This window comes from Hypomesus nipponensis, chromosome 23, assembly GCF_054491055.1.
Source record: "Hypomesus nipponensis isolate SF chromosome 23, ASM5449105v1, whole genome shotgun sequence".
NCBI lineage: Eukaryota > Metazoa > Chordata > Actinopteri > Osmeriformes > Osmeridae > Hypomesus > Hypomesus nipponensis.
In genome coordinates this window covers 20,668,749-20,694,033 of record NC_140383.1, presented here as the reverse complement: position 1 = coordinate 20,694,033, position 25,285 = coordinate 20,668,749, and the positions used below count along the sequence as shown (strand labels likewise).

At 41.9% G+C, this 25,285-nt stretch overlaps 2 protein-coding genes across 3 annotated transcripts; both read right to left on the bottom strand.

Moving 5' to 3' along the window:
* Positions 1-576: 576 nt before the first annotated feature.
* On the bottom strand, positions 577-11,597 carry slain1a (SLAIN family member 1a). 2 transcript variants are annotated; one of them, XM_084689274.1, is made up of 9 exons: positions 10,997-11,597; positions 9,321-9,457; positions 6,895-7,029; positions 5,824-5,934; positions 5,564-5,722; positions 4,477-4,821; positions 4,149-4,331; positions 3,349-3,691; positions 577-1,572 (listed from the first exon to the last, which is right to left on the bottom strand). In XM_084689274.1, exons 1-9 carry the CDS (start codon positions 11,458-11,460, stop codon positions 1,497-1,499), a joined length of 1,953 nt encoding a protein of 650 aa, XP_084545400.1. In that variant the 5' UTR covers positions 11,461-11,597; the 3' UTR covers positions 577-1,496. The 2 variants fall into 2 exon arrangements, with proteins under 2 accessions (XP_084545400.1, XP_084545401.1); XM_084689275.1 differs by lacking the exons at positions 5,824-5,934; positions 6,895-7,029.
* A 195-nt stretch (positions 11,598-11,792) lies between these two features.
* Positions 11,793-18,423, bottom strand: scel (sciellin). The gene is made up of 22 exons (XM_084689233.1): positions 18,377-18,423; positions 17,359-17,420; positions 16,926-17,034; positions 16,661-16,723; positions 16,394-16,468; positions 16,207-16,242; positions 15,913-15,948; positions 15,740-15,784; positions 15,489-15,629; positions 15,288-15,356; positions 15,113-15,178; positions 14,897-14,959; positions 14,773-14,814; positions 14,579-14,647; positions 14,282-14,344; positions 14,138-14,191; positions 13,914-13,991; positions 13,648-13,704; positions 13,326-13,463; positions 12,843-12,951; positions 12,641-12,743; positions 11,793-12,518 (listed from the first exon to the last, which is right to left on the bottom strand). Exons 2-22 carry the CDS (start codon positions 17,399-17,401, stop codon positions 12,502-12,504), a joined length of 1,476 nt encoding a protein of 491 aa, XP_084545359.1. The 5' UTR covers positions 17,402-17,420; positions 18,377-18,423; the 3' UTR covers positions 11,793-12,501.
* Positions 18,424-25,285: the final 6,862 nt, after the last annotated feature.

Below are 25,285 nucleotides of genomic sequence, written 5' to 3'. Positions count from 1 at the left end.
AGGTTCATGTCGTTTAATTTGTCATTTGTTTAACTACATGCTCTTGTGTTTCTTCCCATTGGCACTTATTTGATTATCATGATGTATGCTCATGTTTTGGCCACCCACAAAGTTTTTGGGGCTATCTCGTTTAAGATCATTGACCTATGCACTTTTTGTAAAGCTCTCCCTTGGAAGTTGCTTTGGATAAAAGTGTCTGCTAAATGTACAAATGTAAAAGTAGTGGAGTATAATGTTCACAAAAACACCAGTTTATAAACTCGCAACATGGTCCTTAGGAGCATTGCATTATTTTGTACAGTTTCTTGCCTAAATATCATTGACAACATAGTGTTCATACCGAATTAGTTTTTCTCAATCAATTAGACACAATTACAAAATATGTAACCTTCATTAACTTCTAACTTCAAGAGTGTTATGGAGATCATCAGTTTTTCCAAATGTAGCAAATATGGCAATTTGTCAGTCCGTTGGGGGCCCCTTAACTGACAGTAGCCTGCCTTATCAAAAAAGATGCGTCCTTAGATCCTGCCATTTACCTGCCCAATTTAAACTTCATAAAGTATCCAGTTCGCAAAATAATTGAGCCACAGACAAACACATACACACTGGCATCAGGATGGGATCAATTTGCTCAATTTGTTTCAGTAGACAAATACGGTGAAACAATAAATGACAAAAGAATGTTTAGAAATGTTGATTTGCACTGAAAATGTACCATCCCTTTATTACCTTATATCTTATGTGTGCAATACTGATATGAATGTACTTTAATATGAACACTTAAAATGTTAACAAGAATCCTAAGAAAGAAACAGAAGGTGCAGATTTCCTTTTGAGAATTTACAAAAGAAGGTTTCGAAATATTTGATTAAACGTGTTAACAACAGTATTGGTAAAGGTGCCTTAAGTTCCAAAATAATAAATATAGTTTAACACAACACTTCAACAGCCATATAATATCACAAAACATTTTCTTCATTCTCCACTTGGATTAGACAGTTTCACAGTTTTAAATGTTAAACAGAAACGAATGATGGTAAACCAGTTTAATACAAAAACATTAGAAGCATTATTATAATAGAAAATCTTAATAAGCTTGGATCTCTTGATGTTCATCTCTCAGCTGGGAGGGAAATCCATTCCGTGTAGATGAAAGCTCTGCAGAGCCTACAATCCACACTGCAAATACTAGACCAATCAATATCATGAATCATTCGCACAGTGTTGCGTTTATTCTTCACCATTTAAAGAACAGTCTGTGCTTCGGGAAGAACTACAACAGAGAGTCCAGCCTGCTGGACCCGGGGTTATGTGTTTATTGGGTCGGTCAAACGCATGACTTCCTGTCAGTCACGTAAGGGTGTCGTCAATTAATGGACCTGAAACACTGTCTTTAGGTGGGTTTCACTTTGCAAACCCACTACCCTGGACAGATTCACATTAGAGCTGGTTCTAGCCTGGTGCTGGCCTTATCCTAACCCTAATCCAAGTGGTCAGTAACACCCATCCTTCCAGCTTCCGTCCCTCAGAGCACTTAGGGCAGCTAGGCTCTTAGGAGGGGTCAGTAAACTATGGGAGAAGGATAGAGAAGATGAGAAACAGACAGAGAAAGAGACAAAGAGAGAGAAACCAAGAGAGATAAATAACTTAAGTGTAGAAGTGTAGGACTCTGAAATCAAAAAACATGATTCACCAAACTATTGCAAAACGATTTACACATTAACGGCTGTTTTTATAATATACATTTCAATAACTTCTGCCAGGTACAGATACCAGCAGCCACACAACAACATGGTGAATCTTGAATTAAACTTTCAAAGAGACATTTATCAACCACCAAAATGACTTAATAATGTATTGTCTTTATATAACGTATCTGGCCCTGATTTTAAATGAGCTCCAAACTGTGTGTAGTGGTATATTTATGGAAATGTTCCCTCCAGCCAGCCTGATCGGATGTTCTGATGATTTTATTAATATCTTAAGGTCTTTACTATACGGCTTCAATGACCCCGCTATCTGGTAAACTAGAAGCTCAGATTTAAATACCAAGATTAAAGATTACAAATATTACTTTATAGCTTCTATACTGTTTTGAATGTTCTGAATATAATAAACAATTTTTGATCTATACCCTGCTATATTAGCTCATGAGAACATGACCCTTGGTCATGTCCAGGAGAGAAATATGCTTATCCCTATTCCCTATCCCTATAGCCCTATCTAAAAACCTAAACAAAAGCTATCTAGCACCATAAATGTAGCGTCTTCTTTCTGTGCTTGCAAAGCTATGTTGATTGTATCCCTCTCTGAATTGTTCCTCCCAAGGTTTCTTCCATTTTCTCCCGTTGGGAGTTTTTCCTTGTCTTCCTTGAGGGTTTAGGTTAGTTGAGGGGCAGTTTTATGGGTGTATGTGAAGCCCTCTGTGACATGCTCGCGTGTAAAAAGGGCTATACAAATACATTTTATTTTCCTGTATTCTTTGTCCAGTCCTCTGAGATGCTCAGCTTGAGTTTATCAGACACATGAACCTTACATATATGTAATAAATACTTAGATTTTGTCTTTAACTTGTGGCAACTGACTTCATTGTCTTGATACTCTCACAGCAACTGGGTACAATAAGAGACTTCTTTATTAGGAAGTATGGATGGATTTTGTTGGGTGCCAACACACATTGGGGTGGCTGGAAATGAGGTAGCAGATGGGTTGCCCAAAATAGTGTTGGAGTCATTTACTGTGGATGTGGAAGTGCTGCTGGGAAGGGGTGAGGTGAAAGTTCTTATCAGAGAGAAGCTCGCAGAAGAGGTGGGACAATGAGGTGACAGGCTGACACTCTCATTTAGTGCAACCATGTGTTTGGGTAGAAAGAGGCTGTGGTTGGGTTAGGAGAGAGGAAGTGTTGGTGTGGCGTATGAGATTTGGGCACTCTGGATTGAACTCATCCCTGGAGGTGACACAGGGTGGCATGGTGATGGTTTGTGCGATTTGTGTGGACAGTTGGAAACGGTGAGCCATGTCTTGATTGATTGTGAGTTTTATTGCGTAGAGCGAACTGTGCTTAGGAATAAGACTGAGACATCAGGGAGAATCTGGGTGTTTTTAGGACTTTTGGGGTGAAGGGACTGGGGGATAGGGATCTCTGATCCTCCCTTCGGGAGACTGGAGTGGGGGTGAGGATTTAGGTGTTGATCTTATTATTTGTTTTTATGGTTTTCTTTGTTTTCTTTGAGATAGTGTACACACACAAAAAACCGTAGGTGGCATTGTTGCACCTCTTAATTGTTGGTTGCAGTCTACCATAACATCAACAAAGAATAAGAAGCCAGCCTGATGACTGTTTACCTGCGTGTAGGCTGCGCAATCTTGCTGGGCCTGGGGGTCCCATTGGTTCCTATAAAAGAGGTGGGACGAGGTAGGCCACTGCGGGAAGCAACAGTCTGGGGGGCGCTGGCCTTCAGAGCCTGGGGGATCGAGGGACTGCTTTTCAGGGGCTGGGGTAGGGCAACAGAGCTGGGAAAGGAATGGAGGCTGGTGGAGGAAGAGAGGGTGGAGGGGTGGTGGGCGGGCGGCCCCTGCTGGACGGTGGGGCTAACGTAGGCAGTGGCTTTGAGGGGGTGGCGGGGGGTGGAAGAGGGAAAGCTGCCCACGCTCTGGACACGTTGGCTGAGCTGGCCCGGGGAAGGAACTGGGGAGAGAGAGAGAGAGAGAGAGAGAGAGAGAGAGAGAGAGAGAGAGAGAGAGAGAGAGAGAGAGAGAGAGAGAGAGAGAGAGAGAGAGAGAGAGAGAGAGAGAGAGAGAGAGAGAGAGAGAGAGAGAGAGAGAGAGAGAGAGAGAGAGACAGAGAGAGACAGAGAGAGACAGAGAGAGACAGAGAGAGACAGAGAGAGAAAGAAGATGGATGAGAGAGGAAGTCAGTGAAAGCGAGGGAGAGGAAAAAAGAGAAATGAAGCAAAAAGGAATGAATGGATGAGTGAATAAAGGAGATTGGGAAAAGAAAAAGAGACAGCAAAGAGAATGACAACAACAAGCATTAGTGAAATTGTGAAGCATTGCCTTTCCAAAGAGGCTGAAGGTCAATCCCACAATTCTCTCTGGTCTTCCCAGAGTTTCTGCATGCATAGAGTGAAGGAGGCAGGTCTTACTGGAGGACTGGAGTCGTGCAAGTCCATTGGAGGAGTCAAAACTCTGGCTGTTCCGCAAAGAGTTCATTGGCAGGGAGGTGGGGCCTTGATAGTTATTGACAGGGGAAGCCAAGGTTGGAACACTGGGAACGCAAGGCATGCTGGGAGCTCGGATCAGGTTGGGCATGCTTCTCCGCAGTTTGTCTACATAACCATAGTAATAGAGCACATTACTTAAACAATCAGATTGATATACCACAGAAAATCATGCTACATTATATTATGATGTTAGAAAGGGCAGGCTGGGCTGGAAAAAGGCAAATCCTGCCTAATTCGGAGATGTGCTCACCAGAAGTGTGTCGGTAACCCATGTGTGTGTCTGTGGTGAGGCTGGAGGGACCAGAGGACAGGTGGGGCTGGGACAGCCCAGAGAGGGAGTACTGGTGGGTGGATGGGCTCCGTCGGACAGACTCTCTGATGCTGGAGAAGGTGTGAGAGTGGGGCAAGCTGCCCCTCTGCATGGACCCACTCCGAAACAGTTGAGGCTGAGGAGGGGGGAGCTGGTCGTAGCCTTCCTCTTCGTCCTCCTCTTCCTCTTCCAAGTCCATCTCGCTGCGTCGGAGGGAGTGGAGGGAGAAGCTGGAGCTGCGGCGGCTGATGGTGGCTGAGGTAGAGGCATATTCCTGACGTAGACCTACACACACACACACACACACGCATATGCATGTAGACTGTCGGATGTTATGCTTTACAAGGCTTACCAATCTACAAACAATGATCAAACATTCTTAAGGTGGCACCCCAGTAGCTTTTCCCAAAACAACATATTGTAGGTTGGTCTTTTAATAGCATTCATGGTATTCTGGCTAAACGGATCAAAGTCAAAGTGGTTTATTTGTCACATGCACATGACAAGCAGATCATTCGAACAAGGACATTCTTATGACAAGCAAACAGCTACGTAGAGGCATAAACAAAACAAATGAAAAAGAGAGGAAAATATTATCATATAACACTAGCAGCAAAAATTAAAATAAATACAACTCTTGCAGAAAACAATTCATACAAATTAACAATTATTTGAAATAATCTGTTGTTTAACGTATAGCATGTGGGCCACCACCTTATGAATGTTCATTGTTTGTCCATAGGACTTCTTGTGGACTGACCCTGGCATGGAATGTCTGACAATAGTTGAAAGCATTTGTATAAACCAGGAACTCTCATCTTGGCATATGTCGACAATTGCTATTGTAGAGGAATTAATTTAGCGAAAACACTATTTATAACATCTTTTCTGCATAACAGTACAGTTCAGTTAAATCCAGGTCAGTCATTTCACTTCACTTCACTTCATTTAAGTAAATCTCAACTAATTCATTCAGTTAAATTTAATTAATTTCAAATGGATTAAAATAATAGTCGGAAAGACTCACTCTCCTCTTGCAAGCGAGCCATGACTTGGACATCTGTCATGTCTTGGAGTTTATAGCCCATAGAGATAGAGTCATCCTCCAGGTCTGGTACTCCCAACTCACTGTCGAGGGAAGACTGGGGGCTTACTGCAGCATGCCTGCGATTTCCAAACGCCATACCTACACACACACAGACACACACGGGTGAGACAGTCACACCGAGTGACAGACGGACAGACAAACAGACAGACAGACAGATAGGAGAGTTTGATAAGTCTTACTCTGGAGGGAGGAGTGAGAGAGGAAGGTGGGGGTTCTGTCTGCTTGGCTGCAGTTGCCAATCCCTGGAAGAGTCTGCTGGAGAAAAGTATGGCTGGATGGAGAAAATGAAGCTGGGGAAAAGGGGCGGGAGGGGGGTGAGATTGAGTGTGGCAGGCTAGAAATCTAGTCCCAATGACACACAACACCACCAAGCAAGAGAATAAACCCCTAATGAAGCTTCCATCTTGGATGTTTATGTGGATGTGGATCAGAAGAACCGACTTGCTCTGGCCCAGGGGAAGAGCTCACCCATCTTTGTGGCGCTAGCAGCATGATAACCCTGTTCTACCATACATCTTTTAGACAGGACGTTTTGCTAATTTATCTGAAGATTGAAACTCTGAAACATTTTACCTTGCCACCAAGGACATGGTTTTAGCTTGTAAGTTATACACAAGGAACATGTTAGAGGCAAATAAGTAGATGTGTCTTACAGTACATGTAAGATTTAGGCTTAAGATATACACAGGGAGTAACATGCTGTAAGTAACTTACAGGCCGTTAAAGTACAAGCTGTTGTGATTGGATAATAACAAAAGCTATGGGGCCTTCCTTTCGTCCATGCTTTGTGATGCATCATCCAGACAGAGATGCAAGCGGAGCACTTTTCTGCTTAGAGCATAATAATGCAAGATAAGCAGTATTCTCTGTTGACTAATTACCTCATCGAGGCATTAGGAGTCTCAAATTACTGTAGCGGCTGAAAATAAGAAAGAAAACATCACTCTAAGAAATCTGAGATGGACACTGGCCCCAAGGTCGTCTACACACCAGCGTGTGGGACGTGAGTGAGTGATAGCGAAGGGAGGGAGCTGTGCATGATGGTGTGTAAGGAAGGATATATGAGTTTGTGAGCCATGTCAGTGTCGTGTGCATAGCAAGTTGATGTACAGTATGTGTGCCGTGTGTGACCTGTGGGCTAGGCCAGTGCAGCAAGTTTAGGTTCGCTAGGATAGTGTAAGTGTGTGTTTGTGTGTGTTAGGTTTAGTGTAGGGTGAGATAGCATGTGTGTGTTAGACTGTGTGTGTTACCTGTAGGGGAGGTTAGTGCAGGAGGTTTAGTGTAAGGCAGGATAGGACAAGAGCTGGGCCCGCTGACAAAGTTGAGCCCCTCTATACAACTGTAGGGGCGCACCGAAGCAGAGGACACGCCCCGCCACCGCTTGACTGGGTAGAGCACAGTAGGGGGGTCAGGATGAACATAATGTTAGACAGGAAGATGACTCAGCACAGCCATTCATCACAGGTATGTATATACAGTATGTGTCCTGTCTGTCAATCTCAATGTGTTTCTCTCTCTACCACTCTCACTCTCTTACACAAGCACACACACATACACACACAGACAGACACACACACACAACCTCTTTCTGTAAATCTCTGTACATATCTTATACTTCTGTGTGATTTCAGTGTTGTTCTCTCTCTCTCTCTCTCTCTCTCTCTCTCTCTCTCTCTCTCTCTCTCTCTCTCTCTTTGTCTGATACACACGAGCACACACAGCCATATACACACGCACACAGATATTCAGCATTCCAGCCAATTGCCCAAACACCCATATGGCAGATCAATATGAATATTGCAGATTAAGAGAAATGCTTGGCATGGTTTTGCAGCTTGTACAGATTTTGGAGTTGTGTTTGGGGGGGAGGGTATGGTATTGGGGATAAGCAGGGATTTGCCATGTAGTCACAGTGTACAAGCCCTCCTCCCAAATTTTGAGTCTCATCCCTACAGTGCCGTAGTGAGACATGAAGTAGATTCAGATACATTCAGATGACATGCAATGTTATCTGAACTGTAAAATGTAGCTATAGCATAGCGATTAGTAGGCAGCAAGACACACAAGCAGCGATGAGTGCATTTGGCATTCCTTACACAATTAGTCGTACCACAGTCGGACAAAGCTAAACTTTCACAGCTGCGACACAAACATCCATTGACCGAGGCTGTGGAACAAGGCTGGATTCATGACCCAGGGGAGGACAGCCAACCTTTTACTGAATACAGCCTTTGAAAGTAGAGAGCGAACCTTGTACATTCACGTTCACACTGGCACACATATATAGTTCACCAAGATGCATAAACACACACACACATACACCATCGATTGGAGACATTTAATTTATTATTCAGCACTCATACTGAAATCATTGATCTTGTAAAATCCCCTCGAATAACAATACTGGTCTTTGACAACACTCAATGTGCACACACACACACACACACACACTCAGTGGAAGCAGCACTCGGTTTTAGAGAACGCTTAATGTAAGCATGGTTTCTATGGTTACCATCTTCACTACCATGGTTCCCATACTCAAGTGGAAAGTCTGAAACTGAGCCCTGAGTGAAAGATCAGAATAACACCACTTCAGACTTCACTCCTGAAGAACAATTCATTTGGTTGCTATCTTTCGGATTCATGCCAGCTTTCAGATTAAACTAGGTGCAGATGGAGAGTGAGTGGGTTTTAAACCACGGTGGATAGCCCGTTTTGATCCTTGACTAAGTTTCAGCCATGATAAAAAAGAGGACATCATTCTAGAAGAGAAGTGTGGGAAGAGACTCTTTGTCATCCTCTGTACCCTGATCCTCTGCCAGTGCCATCTTAGTCACAGCCTAGCACGGTGTTCTCGCTGGGGGTAATTACTCTGCCTTCTCTCCAGAAAGGAACACACTGTAATTGCTCGTAATGGCAACTTTGTAAAAGCTTTGTAAAAACCTTAAATAACAGTGCTTAAAAGTGCATCATGTTGCGGAAAGGCATACTTCTCTGGAGTTTACCTGAGGGGTAAGAGTCTAACTGTGAATACTGAATGACTTTTGAAGACACGGTTAATGGCAGACTGACAGGAGATAATCTAGACTCTGTACCTGATAGTAGAGAAGATAAGATGTCTAATTCTCAGATTGTCTCAGATCTCTCACTACAAATGTTACCTTTTTCAATAGACATCCAGCTGACGCAGTGGTGCAGTCTAGTAGACAGTAGTGAGCTTACTTTTTTATTTACTAAGCCTCCCTCCCTCTCCAACTACCCCCCGCCCCTACCACATATCAAAGTTGATTTTACAATGGGCCTACATCCTTGTAGCCATGTGACATATGCCTGCATATCACGTAAACTACACCCCTGACCTGTTATCCTTAGTGCTCCTTAAAAATAAAGTGTCTCTGTCTGGTCCAGTTTACCAGACGCTTTTATCCAAAGTGATGTACAGAAAGTGCAAATAGGAAGTGCATAGTTGTAACAATATAACAGCACTAGTTAATGCCAAGGATCTGTCTTGTTACACAAGACACAGTGCAACAACAACACCCCAAATTCAAAATACACAAAAAGATTAATTACGCAGAACCAAAAGAAAAACTGTACAGATGAGTGCTGCATAAGACGCCCTTAGGGCCCCTTGAGATGCAAGCATAGTAAGTGTTTGGATTGCAGAGGACAGTACCTTGGTCCAGTCTGTGGAAAAGGTTCTTTTTGGCCTGCTCCACCTCAGGTCCGGGGTTATCAAGTACCAGCCGGCACCACTGGAGAGGACTGAGGACAGTCTGTCCGAACAACCGAGCCTTGGGTGACACATGCAGCCTGGGACACAGTACAGCACACATTTCAAACCTGGATAACTTTGTAATTGGGGTTAGAGCTTTTCAGTGTATCTTTTCATAGTAACAAACATACGTTTGTGTGTGTTCAGTGTCTGGTGGTGTAAAGAAAGACCACTTCTTAACACCTTAATCACTGTGTAAAGCTGGATACAGACACATCAACAACCATGCCTTCAGTCTAGGTTCAAGCATAAGAATGCCCCCTGTTTAGTAAAGGGGTGTAGTGTTCTAAAGCACCACTGTGTTGAACCAAAGATAAAGCTGAACATACTTTACAGGCTCAAATAAAACAGCCTACTTCATCATCTCTAATTCAATGTGGTAAAGTATTTTCTCTGTGTTTTTCATTTAAGTGGTTGTCTAGCTTAAGATAGTATAGCATCGCCTCCTTTTAACCTTTCAATGTGTGAGCTGTGAGTAAAGTCCAGACCGGTCTAACCTAAATCTGTGTGCCTTCAGCTGACACACAGCACAGCCCTGTGTGCAGTGTTAAGTAAAGGCTAGGGGAACACCTCCACTGAATGTTATAGCTCTACATTACAGGCTGCATTAGCAATGCTTGTTAACAGTCACAAACTGCTCCACAGAATGGTCAAGGAGAGATTGTCCTAGGAGACCCTGGACAGCTTGACTGTTAAACATGTAGGATCATCTGCTGTTGAAACTACAAAATAGGCTACAACTGTCATATCCTTTAACCTCCAATTCTCAAAGGAAGGTTTATAAAAGCAGCACAGCTCTGAAGTGTATCTAAAGGATTTTAGTCGTTTTGTGACAATTCACTATGGTTGCAACTGTTCCAAACTGGGACAGGGAGGAGAGTAGCTGACCAGAATAACAGTATCATAGCCTGACAGTACACAACTAGGTCACAGAGAATGACTCGGATGGGTACACTTGCTAAATGTGGGTGAAGGAGCATCATTGCAGCAGAGCCAATTGTTGAATTTGATTAATGCTGCGTTGAGCTGCATGAAAGTGTGCTTTATTTTCCACACCAGTGTATGGAGCTAAAAATGGGCTACACACTAACAGTGTGATGTGGAGCTACTCCAGGCTACTGCCTGGTGCCATAAGCATACAGCCCTGGATTTCACTCCAGTAGTCTTAGGCTAGTCATTGTTTTACATCCATCACTATGCTCTGTCAAACTAAAGCTATCATACATTTTCATGTGTCTGTATAGTCTTATATATTGTGTAGGCAACTATAGTCTATTGTGTTTTTAAGATTTTGTTGGGACCAAAGTCAAAACATTGGCGAACATAGAATCACGCTCTTGATGAACAGGTGATGAGTAGGCTACATGGGTTACATTTCAGCACTGTACAATTACATTATAGTTACATATTTGCACAAACATTTTTGGCTATGTTTTACAATCTATGCCTGCGGGCTAATATTGACCCTAACAAAGAACTGCCACCATTTCTTTTTTTTTTTTACGTAGAATAACCTTAACACAATATGCAAAAAACATGACGGGAACTGGGTCAATATAATGGAACAGCAGCAGTACCAGCTTTCAGACTCCAAGCTAGGGAGGACTGTATTGAGGTCTAGCACATCCACCTCATCCAGAACGGTGGGTCCAGCCGGGCAGTCGTCGATGTCAACGTCAGCAGAATCAGATACTGAGCTCGGATGAAAATACTCGAACGGCTCCTCCGTCGTTTTGTGCGGTCCAAAGGCAGACGAATACGATGGTGTTGTTGGACTTGAACCTCCGTAATTCTCAAGAAAATGTGTACTACACCCTGAACATACTGTATTTCCCCCATGCAGACATGGTGGCAGCGAGTTTTGGTGATGCGCGTCGTTATTACAATTGTTTACGTTTGCTCTTGTCCGCAACTGTTCGTTCTGCCTTTCCAATTTTCGGACTAGTTCCTGAAGCTTTTTTACCTCGAGCTCCGCGTCTGCAATCTTATTGTTGCCATTGACGTCTGCCATCATATGGGGGTTCAATACCTCTGCTTCCATTTGTCATAATTATCCTTTAGATGTGCAAATAAAACGTCTAGATAGGTTTCTGTATGAAAGGGCAACCTTTAATTTCCTATGCCGTTTTCTAGTCAACTGATACACACTCACTGATTACAGCAATAGCCTCGGCTACGGGGTCCAAAGCGCTGCACCGTAGCCAACCAGAGATGCTCTGCCTCTGCGCAGACACACAAGGGATGACAAGGCAAACCAGCAGACAGCGACCCCCCCAGTCTAATTCTCCTCCGCGGTCTGTAGCCCACTCATGTTATCTATGCAGCTATGCACAATAGGCACATAAACAGAAGAACAAAGGTAAAACAACCAACTCCGTTTTGACCAGATCTTTATTGTGGAAATTACAAGGTATTGAATGATGATCAACGTTTATTGCACACACTCAAAGCCTCCGGCCCCTATGTTTTGTACACTGAATTTCACAAACAATACAGACTTGTAAATAGGTTGGTAACAAGAGCAAGTACGCTATGGGAAGAAAAAAATCACACACAGAAATACACAAGTACGGAAGCCCTGAGATGCCATTCATTCAATACGCTTTATTTAGGCTACTCCGTTTTCTCGTGATTTTCACTGTACCCAAATACTAGCGTAACTGTCTTGCTACACTCGAGACAATGACCCCGTAATCCCGGGGAAACAACATTGGTTCATTCAAGATAAATACATAAATAACTCAAGAGCTCGCGAAAACAAGTGAAATTAACATGTTATCAGGGGAAAACGGAGTAAAAAAAATACAGGAATATATGGCCGCTTATGGCTTCCGTAGGAAATGGCCTATATGAGAAAAGGTATTTTCCAGAAGAATAATTTAAGTTGTAACTTAAAAGGAGCTCCCCCTGCCATAAGTATTAGGCTACCTCAGACCATGTACATTTGTCAGCTTACATATACTCAATCATCAACTAAACAAAAACAATGTCCTTGCCATAATATGCATTAGCCTAGGATGATTCATATTTTCTTTATTTTCTTTTGATTTTCTTCCATCCAACTGAGTAGTGTAAATTTGGATCAACGACACCATTTCTCTGTAGAGATAAGACATATTAGGTCTACAGCTGGTAGCATAGTAACATCAGTAGTTCACACTATTAATGTTTGAATATAGTATAACATGGTTTAATATAGTATGGGACAGTATAGTGTTTACCTCTGGTGACGCTAAAACACTTCTCACAGTGGACTGTGCGTCGATAGATCCACATGCTGTCCCCTGCCTTCAGATGACCCAGGGTGCTGTTACACACCTCACACTGAAAGACACAAACACACATGCCAATATTACAAATAGAAGGAAGGAGCAGGCTGCCTAACTGTTTTAGATGGTAAACGGTGGTACATTTGTAATGTACCTTGAAGCAGGTGGCATGGCAGTTGATCTTCATGTCCTCCAGGACCATCTTGGGGTCAGAACTCATACCCTTCCGGCAGTAGGAGCACAGGTCTTTCTCCAGGACAGCCCTAGACAGGAGGAGCAGGTCATTGACATAGGTGGGAGATCATTAATGTATTGATTATAAAGATATTTCAGGCATACATTGGTATATATGCAAGATACAAGTGAAATTCATTGGTATGAATATCCACTGTAAAAACACAAACACACCGTGTTGTTCTTGTGACATGAAACTAAACTTAAAGATAATAGAAAATGACATAGAAAAGTCATATTTCTCTCATGTGAAATCCATAGAAATTGCCCAATGACGTTATCTAAGATGACTGATATCCTTACATGAACTGCATAAAATCATAATTTTGTATAGTTTACAGTTTGTTTGGTATACAGTCGGCCTACATAAAAGGTACTGAACATTTTGTGGTAAGAGTTGTACCTCTCGGGAGTTGAGTAGACGGACTTGATAGACTTGGAGGTGAAGGAATCAGATGTTAGATTGTCCAGCCTGCTACTGTTGTCCTTGTAGGATGTTGTGGTGTAGGCAGAGGGGCTGGTTACACTGGTGTACTCATAACTAGACCAAGTTGGTGACAAGTGTCAGAAATGTATTATATTAGTGCAAATCTTACTTTGACCCATGGCCTTTGCTGACTGGAAGTGACGCGTCTCTACGCCTACCTCTTCTGAGCAAAGATTGGAATTCTGTAACTAGTTTCAGATCAATTCAAACACAATGAGATATCTAGTTGTAGTCCTACCTGCTGTCTGGTTGGCTAGAGCAGCTTTTTATGGAGCTGGTTTTGGTGTATTCCTCTCTGTATGCCGTGGGAAGCATGCAATATGACTGTTATAGGTTATCAGACGTGGTTTACATCTCACACTTTGACCCAGACTTAACCAGATTTATAATCAGGACCAGGATAATGTCCTGGAAATGTGTTATACATTCATCTAAAGTTATCATTTTGGATATAAACGCCTGATCAATGGCATATTACAGACTAGACTGTGTCTGGGAGATTACCTGGGCTTGGAGCTGATAGTGTAGGAGGTGGTTTGGCTGGAAGGGAGATCATCTATATTGCTGCTATATGAGCTGTAGCTGTGAGGAAGGCAGAGATAGAGTCAACGATGGTGTGTAAAACATTGTTTACATATGGGAAAAGACTGATGAAATACAATAGCAGTGCAAATGACCATATTCTCCTACAAAAATCACTGTACAGAGTAGTTAGTATTTTTTTTTACCTGGATTTAGTTCTGGTGGAAGATTTTGGTGAAGTCACAGATTTGCTTTCAACACTGAGTGCAGAAAAATTCTGGTCAATATGATGTTTTTACCTCTTTTTTGTGTTTTTATTGCATGTTGTTCATGTGAGTGTGCAAACGTACCCATTGGTGCCGTCCACAACAACAATGTCCTTCTTGGTGATGGTGGTGGTGGTGGTGTTGGTGCTGGGAGAGTGGACAAACAGACTGATTTAATCTTTTTTGTAAATATTCTTGAATTGAGATATTGAGGAATAGGTTACATATAATGTTTTGGGTTTATTAATCAATGACAAACAGCAGGCAGTTTGTAATGGCTTTTACTAGCCATCGTTTAATCCATCACAATAGTTTACATTGCTAGGCACCTTGGCATACTCATGCAGGTGGATAAATCACCTGGATAGCACACCACCCTACCTGTCAGGAGAATTGTAGCCAGAGTGGAAGGATGTGGGCAGAAGGGTGTCAAACAGCTTATCTTCAGTGCTTTACACATGACAGGAGAAAGTCATAAACAATAGTCAGTATTAGTTATATGTCAGACCTGTCTTATAATGGTCATCATAAGCGAGTACAGTACAATATAGGATGGGTTGACATAGCATTCTTACGTGGCGGTTGTCTTTGTGGTTGTGGTTGTCTTGGTGCTCTCTCTGGAATGAAAGATTCTCAGATCAGTTTGGTTCCATGACTAAGATCACTGCCCTTGTCTATGTGTGGTGTATGGTCACTCACCCATCAGAGCACTCTTTACTGGATTTGACTGTCACAGTCTCAGTTTTGGACACAGTTGTTGCTCTACAATTGAAAACAACCAATAAGTGTAGGTACTAATTAGGGTTGATTTGCATTTGAAGGGTGTGGACAATAGCGTGGTCTCACAACTTACAGTAAATACCAATATAAACATGAATATCTCATTATGCAACTGATCATTTCTAAGCACATTACCCGTCTGGGGTTAGCTTTGTTTTAATGGATGTGGGGATGAGAGTATCATACAGCTGATCGTCCGCCCTGCCAAGAACATAGAAGAGACTCATTACACATTATAATGTGTTATTCAAAATGAGTTCATAATTATGCTGTCACTACGTAGATTTTGCCTTGTCTAGCTTCGTCTTACGTCTTGAATGTGTTTTCAGTTGTTTTGCTCTCTTTCGGTTTGGCTGGTGCAGGTGGTGTGTAGGCAATGCTGCAGTAGAAAAATGGAAAAAGTCTGCCCTATTACTAACGTGTAGATGTAACTACATTTAGTCATTTAACAGTCGTAAATCATGAATATACTTTGGCCAAAGAATTTGGGTTCAGACTGGATATGCATTACCTTTTGCTTGGGCTCTTGTTGTCAGAGAAGACCTTCTCAGTGAAAGTTTCAGTCTTGGTGGGGGACTTCACCACATGTTGGGTGGTGGTAGTAGTTTGTTCAGTGGTTTTTCCATTCTTGGTAATGGTAGTCATTGTGGTGCTGGAGAAACAATGATATGTGAATTATAGTTAGGAGTGAACGTTTTCAATAGCAGTAATATTTCAAAAGAGGTATGTCACTCTTGTGTGGTTGTAACATTCATCCTCTACCTTGTTTTTGGCTCCTCTTTGACTATAGTTTTGGTGACAGTGGTTCTGTAGGGACACAAATGGATGCATATTAGAACACTGTCACAATTGCCCTCCATAGCCGTTAAATATCAGTGAAATTAGATGTGTCTCGTTTTCGAACTGAAACCTGATCTCGTCAGGGGTTTACATACGTCTTTGGCTCCTCTGTGGACTTCAGGGAAGATACGCTACGACATAGGAAGACTGTGTTTAGAAATGGACTACAAGGAAATCTCATTTTACTGAAATATCTACGAATGTGTATAAGACATGATCCATCCATAGCTGGGGGTGGGTGGGGGTGGTGGTGCTAATGATATCAACAGGCAATTTGACATCATAGCCCTACATCACATAACTCTCACCAAACTATTTACTAATTTGATGTTGAAATGCTGTTATTATTGTATAGGTAAATATGGAAGTAAAGAGCGAAGCCAACTGACCTGCCTTTATTCAGTTCATCCTGGCTGGCACTGAACCTGCAATAAGAAGGACCAGGTTTAAGAAGGAAGAATCTGTAGTAGAGTCAGTCTGCTGTATACTTTAGGAGTAACTGAACATGTTCATGTGCTCCTGCTTTTGTCCACTCCTGGTGGCAAGATGTAAAAGCACAGCCTGAAGGTAGGGTACCTCTTAGTGAGAGACTGAACGTAGGAAGTTGAACCTGACGTGGTTTGAGGGCTCTTGGTATCCACTGACTTGGAACTATAGATAAGAAAGCACATTAAAGGACCATTTAAAACGGTTTACTATGACATTGAGAGAACGTCACGTTCATTATTACGGTCCGTGGTTGAATGTATGACATCTCTCAGTTCTGTGAAAAGTAGTCACCAGTAAAAGGCAGAATATGTATGCAATATAACATGAATCAGAAAGTATCCCAGGAGTCTCTACCTGTCCAGTGTGTCATTCGTCTTGTAGCGGCTCAGAACAGCCCTACCAAAATTGGGATCCCGTCTGGAGGGGTGAGGACACAGGGAGGTTAGGGTTAGGAGATACCTAAACAAACAAGTCTCACTATTTGCATGGCAGGTATGGGAAGAATGTTTATCTGACAAGAAAATGCCACACCTAAGATTTCTGACACACCCTGTGTGTTTGAGTTTGATTGAGCGTTTGTGTGTGTGTTTGGGTGTGTATGGATGGCCCAGTGACTTACTCGACTGGTTCATCCTCCTCAGCATCCTTCCTGATCCAGCTGTTGTCCTTCAGCAGGGAGGTCTTCTTCTTGGCGTCCTCGATGGCCTGGCTGGGACTGGAGGTCTTGGCTGAAACACACACATCACAAATAACACCACACATTCGTTACGTATGTGGTTAAGACCAGGGTAAAAGAGCAGGTAACTCAAGGTTAATGTTAGAGGTATCATAGACAGGCCATTCAAATGACCCAATAATATGATATGTACGTTTATGAATAAATACATTGTCACTGTCATGACATTAACAATCATCCAATATTTTTGGCTCTAAATGCATCAATTTATTACAATTGCTCAATATTAGGACTGGTAGGTATGGAGTATTTTGTTAGTCAAAGACACAGACAAAGTGTTCATTTCCTGTATTCTCACTACAGTATTAATACTTACTAGATTGGGTGGAATAGGTCTTTTTGGTGAAAGAATACGACATCTTCACTTTGAATTAATAGCTGGAAAAGATAAGGATGACAAAAAGAAATTCTCATTATGGTGCACATTTTCTTTCCTCCATCGGATGGCACCAATGACCAGGTGAACTAACTGACGCTGAGTATGTGTAGGGTCAAAACATTGAGTGTATAGTGAGAGTTACTGTTTCATTATGGACACCGCACAGATAGACGTATGTACATGCCTTTAGAGTAGTGCATTTCTCATTTTCTAGACTCAACAGAGTGGGACTATTTGGCTACTAAGCCCTCTATTATGCTACAGTGCCAGGTTTAACCCCTGACTCATCCTTTAAGAATTAAAACCAGTTTGGTTGGATCCTTCCCCACATGGAGGCACACCCTGCCCTCCTCTCACCCAGACACACCTTCCTTAAACACACCTTCAGCATTAGAACACAGATAAACGGCAGATCAGCCACATTCCACAGTCCACTCATGATAAAGCTTAGAAATTGCTTATGCACCAAAACCCACACCCTCCCCCCGAACTGACCACTACCACCCCTACTGATCACATATATCCTTTCAATACAAGCACTGGGTCTACAAAACATTAGAATGGCATATTCACACATATACGTTTATTTTTATTGAGACTCTAAACTAGTTGCCACTAAGAGTTGCCACTAATCCACTCAAATATTAAATCAAATGTTTAGGTTGACAGACACTGACTTGAGTTGACAGCCTGGTATGTATTTCACACAATTTGGCTTGTAGGATGATGGAGGAGTACAGAAGATTTGCTCTTAGACACCAAATTAATGTGAGGTAACAACAGTTGGCTGTGTCATATTTGGACGGTCTCAATCTCCAATAGCATACATAACAATAAATGAAATCCGACATTCAATTGCTTAATGTCAAACAAGCTACAATGAATACAAATACAAAAAAGGATATAAGTGAATGACAGTGATATGTTTTAAAAGAGAGAGTTACGGGCTACGTACCTTTGCTGACAACACAGACTACTCCAATCAAGCGACCAGTGGTTCTCACACGTCTATACCTCCCTTTTTGACCTAAAGGGAGGGAACCCCAAGGCCACCTGAAGGTGTGGTCTCATACCTTTCTCTCCACCTCTCTCTCTTTTCCTCTCCCCACTCCTTTCTCCTTCACACACCACCTCGCCTGCTCTCTTTACCTCACTACTATGGTCTTACACTCAATACTCTATCTATATCATTATTCCTTTATAAATAAACTTTTTTTTTTATATATACATACATACAATTTTTGTATAAGCACAGAAGCAGGTGGATTGCATTAGGCTGGACAGAGACAGCAGGAAGACTCGTCCTTCAACAGAAGTGACAGAGAAAAACATTAGAACACACCCAGGCTTAAGATGTGGATCCTGAGACGTACTTTAACCATAATCATGGCAAGACAGGTATTTGAACTCTGATAGTGATCTTAATCACCTGTCAGTAACAGCGACTGATTTGTAGTTGTCAATCACTGTAGTAGTAGATTACAAAAAGGGTTTAGTTGAGAGATGAGTAAAGGAAAGCCTGGAATAAACACAGGGAAATAAGAACATATAACAATGTTAGGACATGGTGTTGATATCTCACTGAAACTACCTTTGACCGGCCCTCAACCAGTTCTGTGAAAGCTTTGAAATACTGTAAAAAAACAAAAAAACATATATAGGTACGTCACCCCCCCCCCCCCCCCCCCCGACAGTATAGTTTGTTTAGCAGGTATATAGATAAGGTAAGTCATTTTGTTCAATCTGAGTTGGCACTGACGTTTAATTCTTATGTCACCTTATCTTGAACATTCTTGGTCAACTCTCCAGCAGCCTTTGCACTTAAGCAATAGAGTATTAGTTCGAGCACTGCACTTTACAACTCTATTGGTGTCTAAAAATCTAATACAATTTGAAAGTAAAGTTTAAAAATATATTTGAAGTAACTGACTACAACTTGAATGCTCATGGAAAGTTTTGTTCTGTGTGATGAAAACACATTTTTGTGTCATGATGATGTTCAATGTAGTTTGACGTTGAATCTGCTAAAGTGGTTGCGGCATGTGCAAGGAAGGGTGGGGTGCAGAGCTGTCAATTGTCACAAGCCTAGTTTCTAGGAGTGTCCTCTCTAACAGACATAAGGTATGAAAGTACATAGCACAGGAAGGTGTGACAGGTGAAGGGACCTGATTTATGATAATGACCCCTCCTTTGTAGAGTCAGGGAGGTTGCCAAGGAAATATTCTCCTTACCAACAAATGCTAACTGTCCACAGACTGTCCATGTTGTTGCTTTTACACTGTTTACATAATGCAGTATGTACATCATTTGTCAACCTTTTCTAAGATCAATGTCATAAATGAGAGATTGTGTAAGTTGCAATTGTTATGTATACATTATCTAATTAAGTCTCCCAAATACTAATACTATTATTTCAATGGCTCAGCTCAAAGCTAACTACAAGTCTCGTTGGGTTGTTCTGGGGGGAATAAGACTTTTGGGAAGCAAACAGGACAAGTAATTGAACGATTTTAAGGAAGACTATTGCAGAGAATGTTTAAAGGGGTGATTGACTGTTTTTTTAGGGTATTTCACACTGTTCCTAAGGTGTCCGAATAGGGTGTGTAACATTGGTTGGGCTGAAAATGGCCTGGGTGCTGTTGTATGAGCCATGATGCATTCTGTGAAATAGCCCCAGAATGAAACGAGAGGTTTTCTCCCTTTTATGGTATGCTCATTGGTTGGTTTACAATGAGTGAAGCTGCGGAGCAAAGACGCAACATGGCCAACAGGACTCGCTGAAACATCAAAGGTGCAGACTTTAAATAAAAACGTACAAATAAATCTTTTGTGTCTACACAACACTGTTTTCAACAGATTGACTACATATCATTTGAAATGATAATGTTAATTGTTTCCACTTCTGTTGTCGAAGCAAATGGGATTGACTTAGGTGGGTAACGTTAGCACTACAGCTTAGAAAACAAACTATAGTGATTCAAGTCAGCTTCAGTTAGCACTATCTTGCTGAATAATAGATCTACACAAACATGCATCTGGAATTGTAGATTTACATGACAACACGGGTTATTTATTTGAATGAAACACAGTCAGGGACAAGAAATAACGCTAGCCCCATTGCCAATAAACTAAATCATCACACATTCTACCGATGCTAGATACAGGCAAGATACGTTAGCATTGTTAATAACTGTTAGCGACAACATCATACTACACATTGCGGTTGTGATGAACATACGGTCGGAACAGCACCTCTTTTAAGCAACAGCTTCATAGCAAATTATGCTTTACATTGTCCCAGGTTTTCAAAACTGTCCTCGTGAAATGGTTAGAGCAAATGTGTAAATGAGGGTTGAACTACACAGGGATCTTCTCATAGACAAACATCACAGCCCGTCGAGTGTTTGGTTCCTTAGGAAGACTCTGAAAAGTGTCAACATTCCCTGTACAGCCTGAAACACTGCATTTACCGTAGTCCATTTTCAATATGCTAGAAAATGTTATTCTTTGTAATTCTGTAGAAGTACACCGTGCAGCAAATTTTGGGGTGTGACAAAGTTACAGACCAGCCGAGCCGAAAACGGTGGAGCCCTCATTGTGACGTCACAACAGGGGATTTTTCTAAAACGACCGTTTTACAGATACATTTTTTAATTGTGAGATTTGCACAGGAAAGAGGTGTCAATGGACTTTGAGGTTCACTGTATGTCAATTGTATCCACTGAACTGTCTATTCAACTGTAACAGGGTCAATTGGGTTTTGCAATCAATGACCCTTTTAATAGGGGACAACTGCCACTCTCTGGAAACTTCCGGGTTCTGAACTGGTTGCAGTTTCACGCTAGTTCCATATGAGGGCGCTAACGGGCCAGTGCAGAATTAATGGAGGTCTATGAAGCTACACCCCTCAAAATACACTTTTCTCAGGATATAATTTTTGTCTAGTAATTTGAATGTTGAATTCGAAAGGGGAGGCAAAAATATACACTGATGGGTTAAGTCGCTTTTTTGTGCCTTTTAAAATGTCAATGATGTCATACACATCGTACGATACTACTTTACGGCAAGCTCTGGTCACATTTCACATTCTCTCGAGGCATCCACAACACAGCTGACAGGTTAGGCTCTCCCTGTCAATACACATATAGAAAGAGTTTTGGATTGCCAATGTTGTTGCTAATGTTGCTAATGACATTCTGGTTCCGCTTCGGATGCCATCAAGCGGGATCTCTGGTCGTAGTCAGCATAGACATATATACATGTCTATGGCTAACTCTATGGTCTATGGTAGTCAGTCCTTCACTAACCAATCAGCAATCAGCATTCATTAGCAGAATGCTAGCGTGTTATGGGCAACAACACTCACCCTGTAAGAAATCTAAATGACAGAAATACTCGTTCATTCAACTTTCGACGTATAACCCATGTTGAACATGCACAAACTACAATCAAATCTTAGATTTAGCTGCATATAGACTCCCATTCATTGTGCCCTCGACTGTGATCACCCCAAGTGAAACTCTGGTGTAACTGCAACAAAATTCGGTACAATGGGGCTTAATAGGGAGTGGACAGGCTCTCCTTAGACAGGCTCCGACTATTCCCACTTGTAGCATGCAGCTAACGATGTGTTTTGTTTGTCTGTTTAACATTTCATTACACATGCTGTGCATGCCATATTGTTTAATGTTAAGCTAACTTTCTCACGTGTTTTTCAATAGTGTTTGTTTAGTTTTCATGGTGGATTTGAAAGTTGGGTGAGGAGAAAAGCCTTCAGATAAACCAGTAGCAAGAAATCAATTTGTGTCTGCCTGTGCTTCCATGGATTTATAGTCAAACTTAAACAACCATAAACTGTTGGTCCAGAACTAGGAAAGCATATTAAATGACCGCTAGAGGGAACCAATAGTCCTCAAAAAAACACCCTCACTTCACGTCTGTCTTCAGCTGTCACCTACGGTGGCCCTGAAGTGCAAAAGACCCCCCCTAATATGAGTACATCCCCCAAATGAAAACACTCCCCCCAAATCGGATGACTTGTTCACCTCCCCCCAATACAAAAACACGCTCCCCCAAATGGAAAACGACATTACATTAACTCTGAACGGAAAGGGTAGGTACTACACTTCAGCGCTGATTGGATGCAGTCGGCTAACTAACAAGATAAGAAATTGATCGACAGAAGTCCAAAATGCCATAGCCTGACAGAGTCACGTGCACCACGCCATTTTTATGCGATGCAGAAAACATTGGCAAAGCCACAGCATGCGTTGCTGTAATATAAGTAGGCTATTGGCGCTTAAACAGCTGAGGAATCAATTCATCATATTCCCTGGCCATGTCCCAGTCAATGAAATCAAAGAGGGATTTACACATAGGCCTACATGCATATACACATAGATAGTACATGATATAAGCGCTTTCAGTAGGCCTATATCCTCATAGGTGTCTATGAATTCGTATCAATTAGATACTCTTTGGCCTTGTTTTTATATTTATTCTGAAAGAGTTGATATCATTATTTTCTCTAGCAAGATCTCATTCGATGATTAATTTCCATTAAGCGCATTGCCATCAGGCACATTTAAAGAAATGTGATCTGATTGATTGGGGTAATAAGGCACTAAAGATGTAGCCTGGCTCTGCCCTCCTACGTACTTCCGCTGAATTTGGATTTCGCTTCAGTAGTAGGTCTGGGAGCTAGGCTCTGAAGTCGGTTTCTAGAAACACATTTTTTGTAGGTCCAATCAGCGAACAGAGGGAGTGGCTGAGAACGATGACATTAATGTTGTGCACTAGTTTGAGTAGTTCAGTAATGGCGGCGGAGAAAGATGCGAGCGAAACTATTCTGCGGTTGTGGCAGCAACGCTGACGAATATCCATAGGTTAAAGCCAGAGCAAGAACATTCCTTGCTGAGTTTTGTTGGTGGCCATGAGGTTGTGGCCCTCCTCCCTACGGGGTTCGGGAAAAGTTTGATTTTCCAGCTACGGCAGCTAGCTCCGTTACAGTAGCGGTGAAGGAGTTGGCTAAGGCGAACGCTTGCGATTGGTTATGGCAAATCAGAGTGGCTCTGGGCGGATCCAATAGTTTTAAACTTCAACAGAGGACCCGCCTTCTAGGAAGTTAACGTTTGTCAATGGAGAGATCCCAGACCCTCTGTACAAATGTAATGTACGAGGGTCTGGTTAGGACCAGGCTACTAAAGATGAGCCTATAGCTACATTTTACCAAAATGCGCATTTAGTTTATCGGCAATTTTTTTGCCAAGCTGTCTGTCTTGCTCTGGCAGCGGTGGCGGTGTTTGACTTAGCCATGATATGCTTAGGCCTATTGCATTCGTAGAGACTCATTATAATAGTTTGCTCAGATGGCGAGAATATCACCGCTCTCTCTTTCGTCTTTTCCGCCATCATACCGTTAGAAATTCATGGTTTTGGTAATCAACCTTTCCTGCCTTTTGAAGTAGGACGTGCTCGTGCACTTGCCCTGATAAGTTTAGCCTGATTGAAATTAACCACATGATCTGGATGCTGATCAGTCGTCGACGAGCCGATATTTGCGGTTCTCAGTTAGCTCGCTAATGTTGGGCTAAAGGGACAATTGATTAACTTAGCTTCAACCCCTATGACGAACGGGCCCCAGGTCTAGCCATTGGTTGCTAATTAGACATCCACTTATTTAATTTGAGTTTACAGCTTAGCTATACTATAGCCTAAAGCAACTCAACTATCGTGATTCAACTTCAGTTAGCTCTAGCTATCTTGCTGAAAAATACAAAATAACTTGACAAAGATCGGACAAACATGCATCTTGAATTGTAGATTTACATGACAAGACGGGTTATTTATTCGAATGAAACACAGTCAGGAACATGAAATAACGTTAGCACCATTGCCAATAAACTAAATCATCACACATTCTACCTTTGCTAGATACAGGCAGGATACATTAGCATTGCTAATAACTGTTAGCGACAAAACCATATTACAGCATGCTGTTGTGATGAACATAATGAACAGCATCTCTTTTCAGCAACAGCTTCATAGCAAATCCTGCTCTACATTGTCCCAGGTTTTCAAAACTGTCCTCGTTGAAATGGTTCAAGCAAATGTGTAACGGAGGGTCGAACTGCACCGGGATTTTCTCATAGACAAACATCACAGCCCGTCGAGTGTTTTTACAATCAATGACCCCTTTAATATGAGTTCCCTTAGCCTTCCTTTGGTCCCCCAGTGGCTAAAATTGTTGATAGGTGTAAACGAAGCCTTGGGTGTATTCTTCTTTGCCTTTGAGAAAATGAAAGCTCTAACGCTCTGAATTGAAAATGTTCCACTTATGTCGTCATAAGAGGAAAGATAACCTCCCCTTTCTCTGCTTTGCCCGCCCAGAGAATTTGGCCCACCAATGAGAAAATAAGCTAATCGATCTTGTTTTTTCCTCGACAGACTTCATGACTTGCAAACGACTGAAGCATGGCAGTTAACCCCACCTCTCTCCTCCTCATATCATTTAAAGCTTCAGACACAGAAATGTCACGTCCTAAGGAAGGCTCATTGTGGGACTGCTCTCTGTCTGTAATTCTGCATCAAGGCTGAATTTCGGGAAAGAGACTTCAGATACAGTACATGGGGATCACTAAGGCCTATATAAAAGCATCCAAAAATAGCATGCCATGGGATCTTTGATGTAAATGTCCACCATTTAGTTTAAATGTGAAATTTCAAAAGTACCTGTAGTGTTTACAGTCTAGTTGCAACATAGCATAAGTTTTTATTGGATGCTTCCTAGGTTACCACAATATATAATATGTTCAATCTAAGGTTGCGAGGCCTGAACCAATAATTGTGCATCACAACCAATAAA

What these genes read in the sequence shown, in the direction of transcription:
- slain1a (XM_084689274.1), bottom strand. Translation starts at nt 11,460, where the DNA reads ATGGAAGCAGAGGTATTGAACCCCCATATGATGGCAGACGTCAATGGC. An exon ending in TGCACTAACCTCCCCTACAG is followed by an intron (nt 5,935 to 6,894) that starts GTAACACACACA and finishes CCTTTTCCCCAG; the next exon opens with CTTCATTTTCTCCATCCAGC. An exon ending in CTCTCACTCCTCCCTCCAGA is followed by an intron (nt 5,723 to 5,823) that starts GTAAGACTTATC and finishes GTGTGTGTGTAG; the next exon opens with GTATGGCGTTTGGAAATCGC.
- scel (XM_084689233.1), bottom strand. Translation starts at nt 17,401, where the DNA reads ATGTCGTATTCTTTCACCAAAAAGACCTATTCCACCCAATCTA. An exon ending in AAAGAGGAGCCAAAAACAAG is followed by an intron (nt 15,630 to 15,739) that starts GTAGAGGATGAA and finishes TTGTTTCTCCAG; the next exon opens with CACCACAATGACTACCATTA. An exon ending in ACTGAAAACACATTCAAGAC is followed by an intron (nt 15,179 to 15,287) that starts GTAAGACGAAGC and finishes TGTTCTTGGCAG; the next exon opens with GGCGGACGATCAGCTGTATG.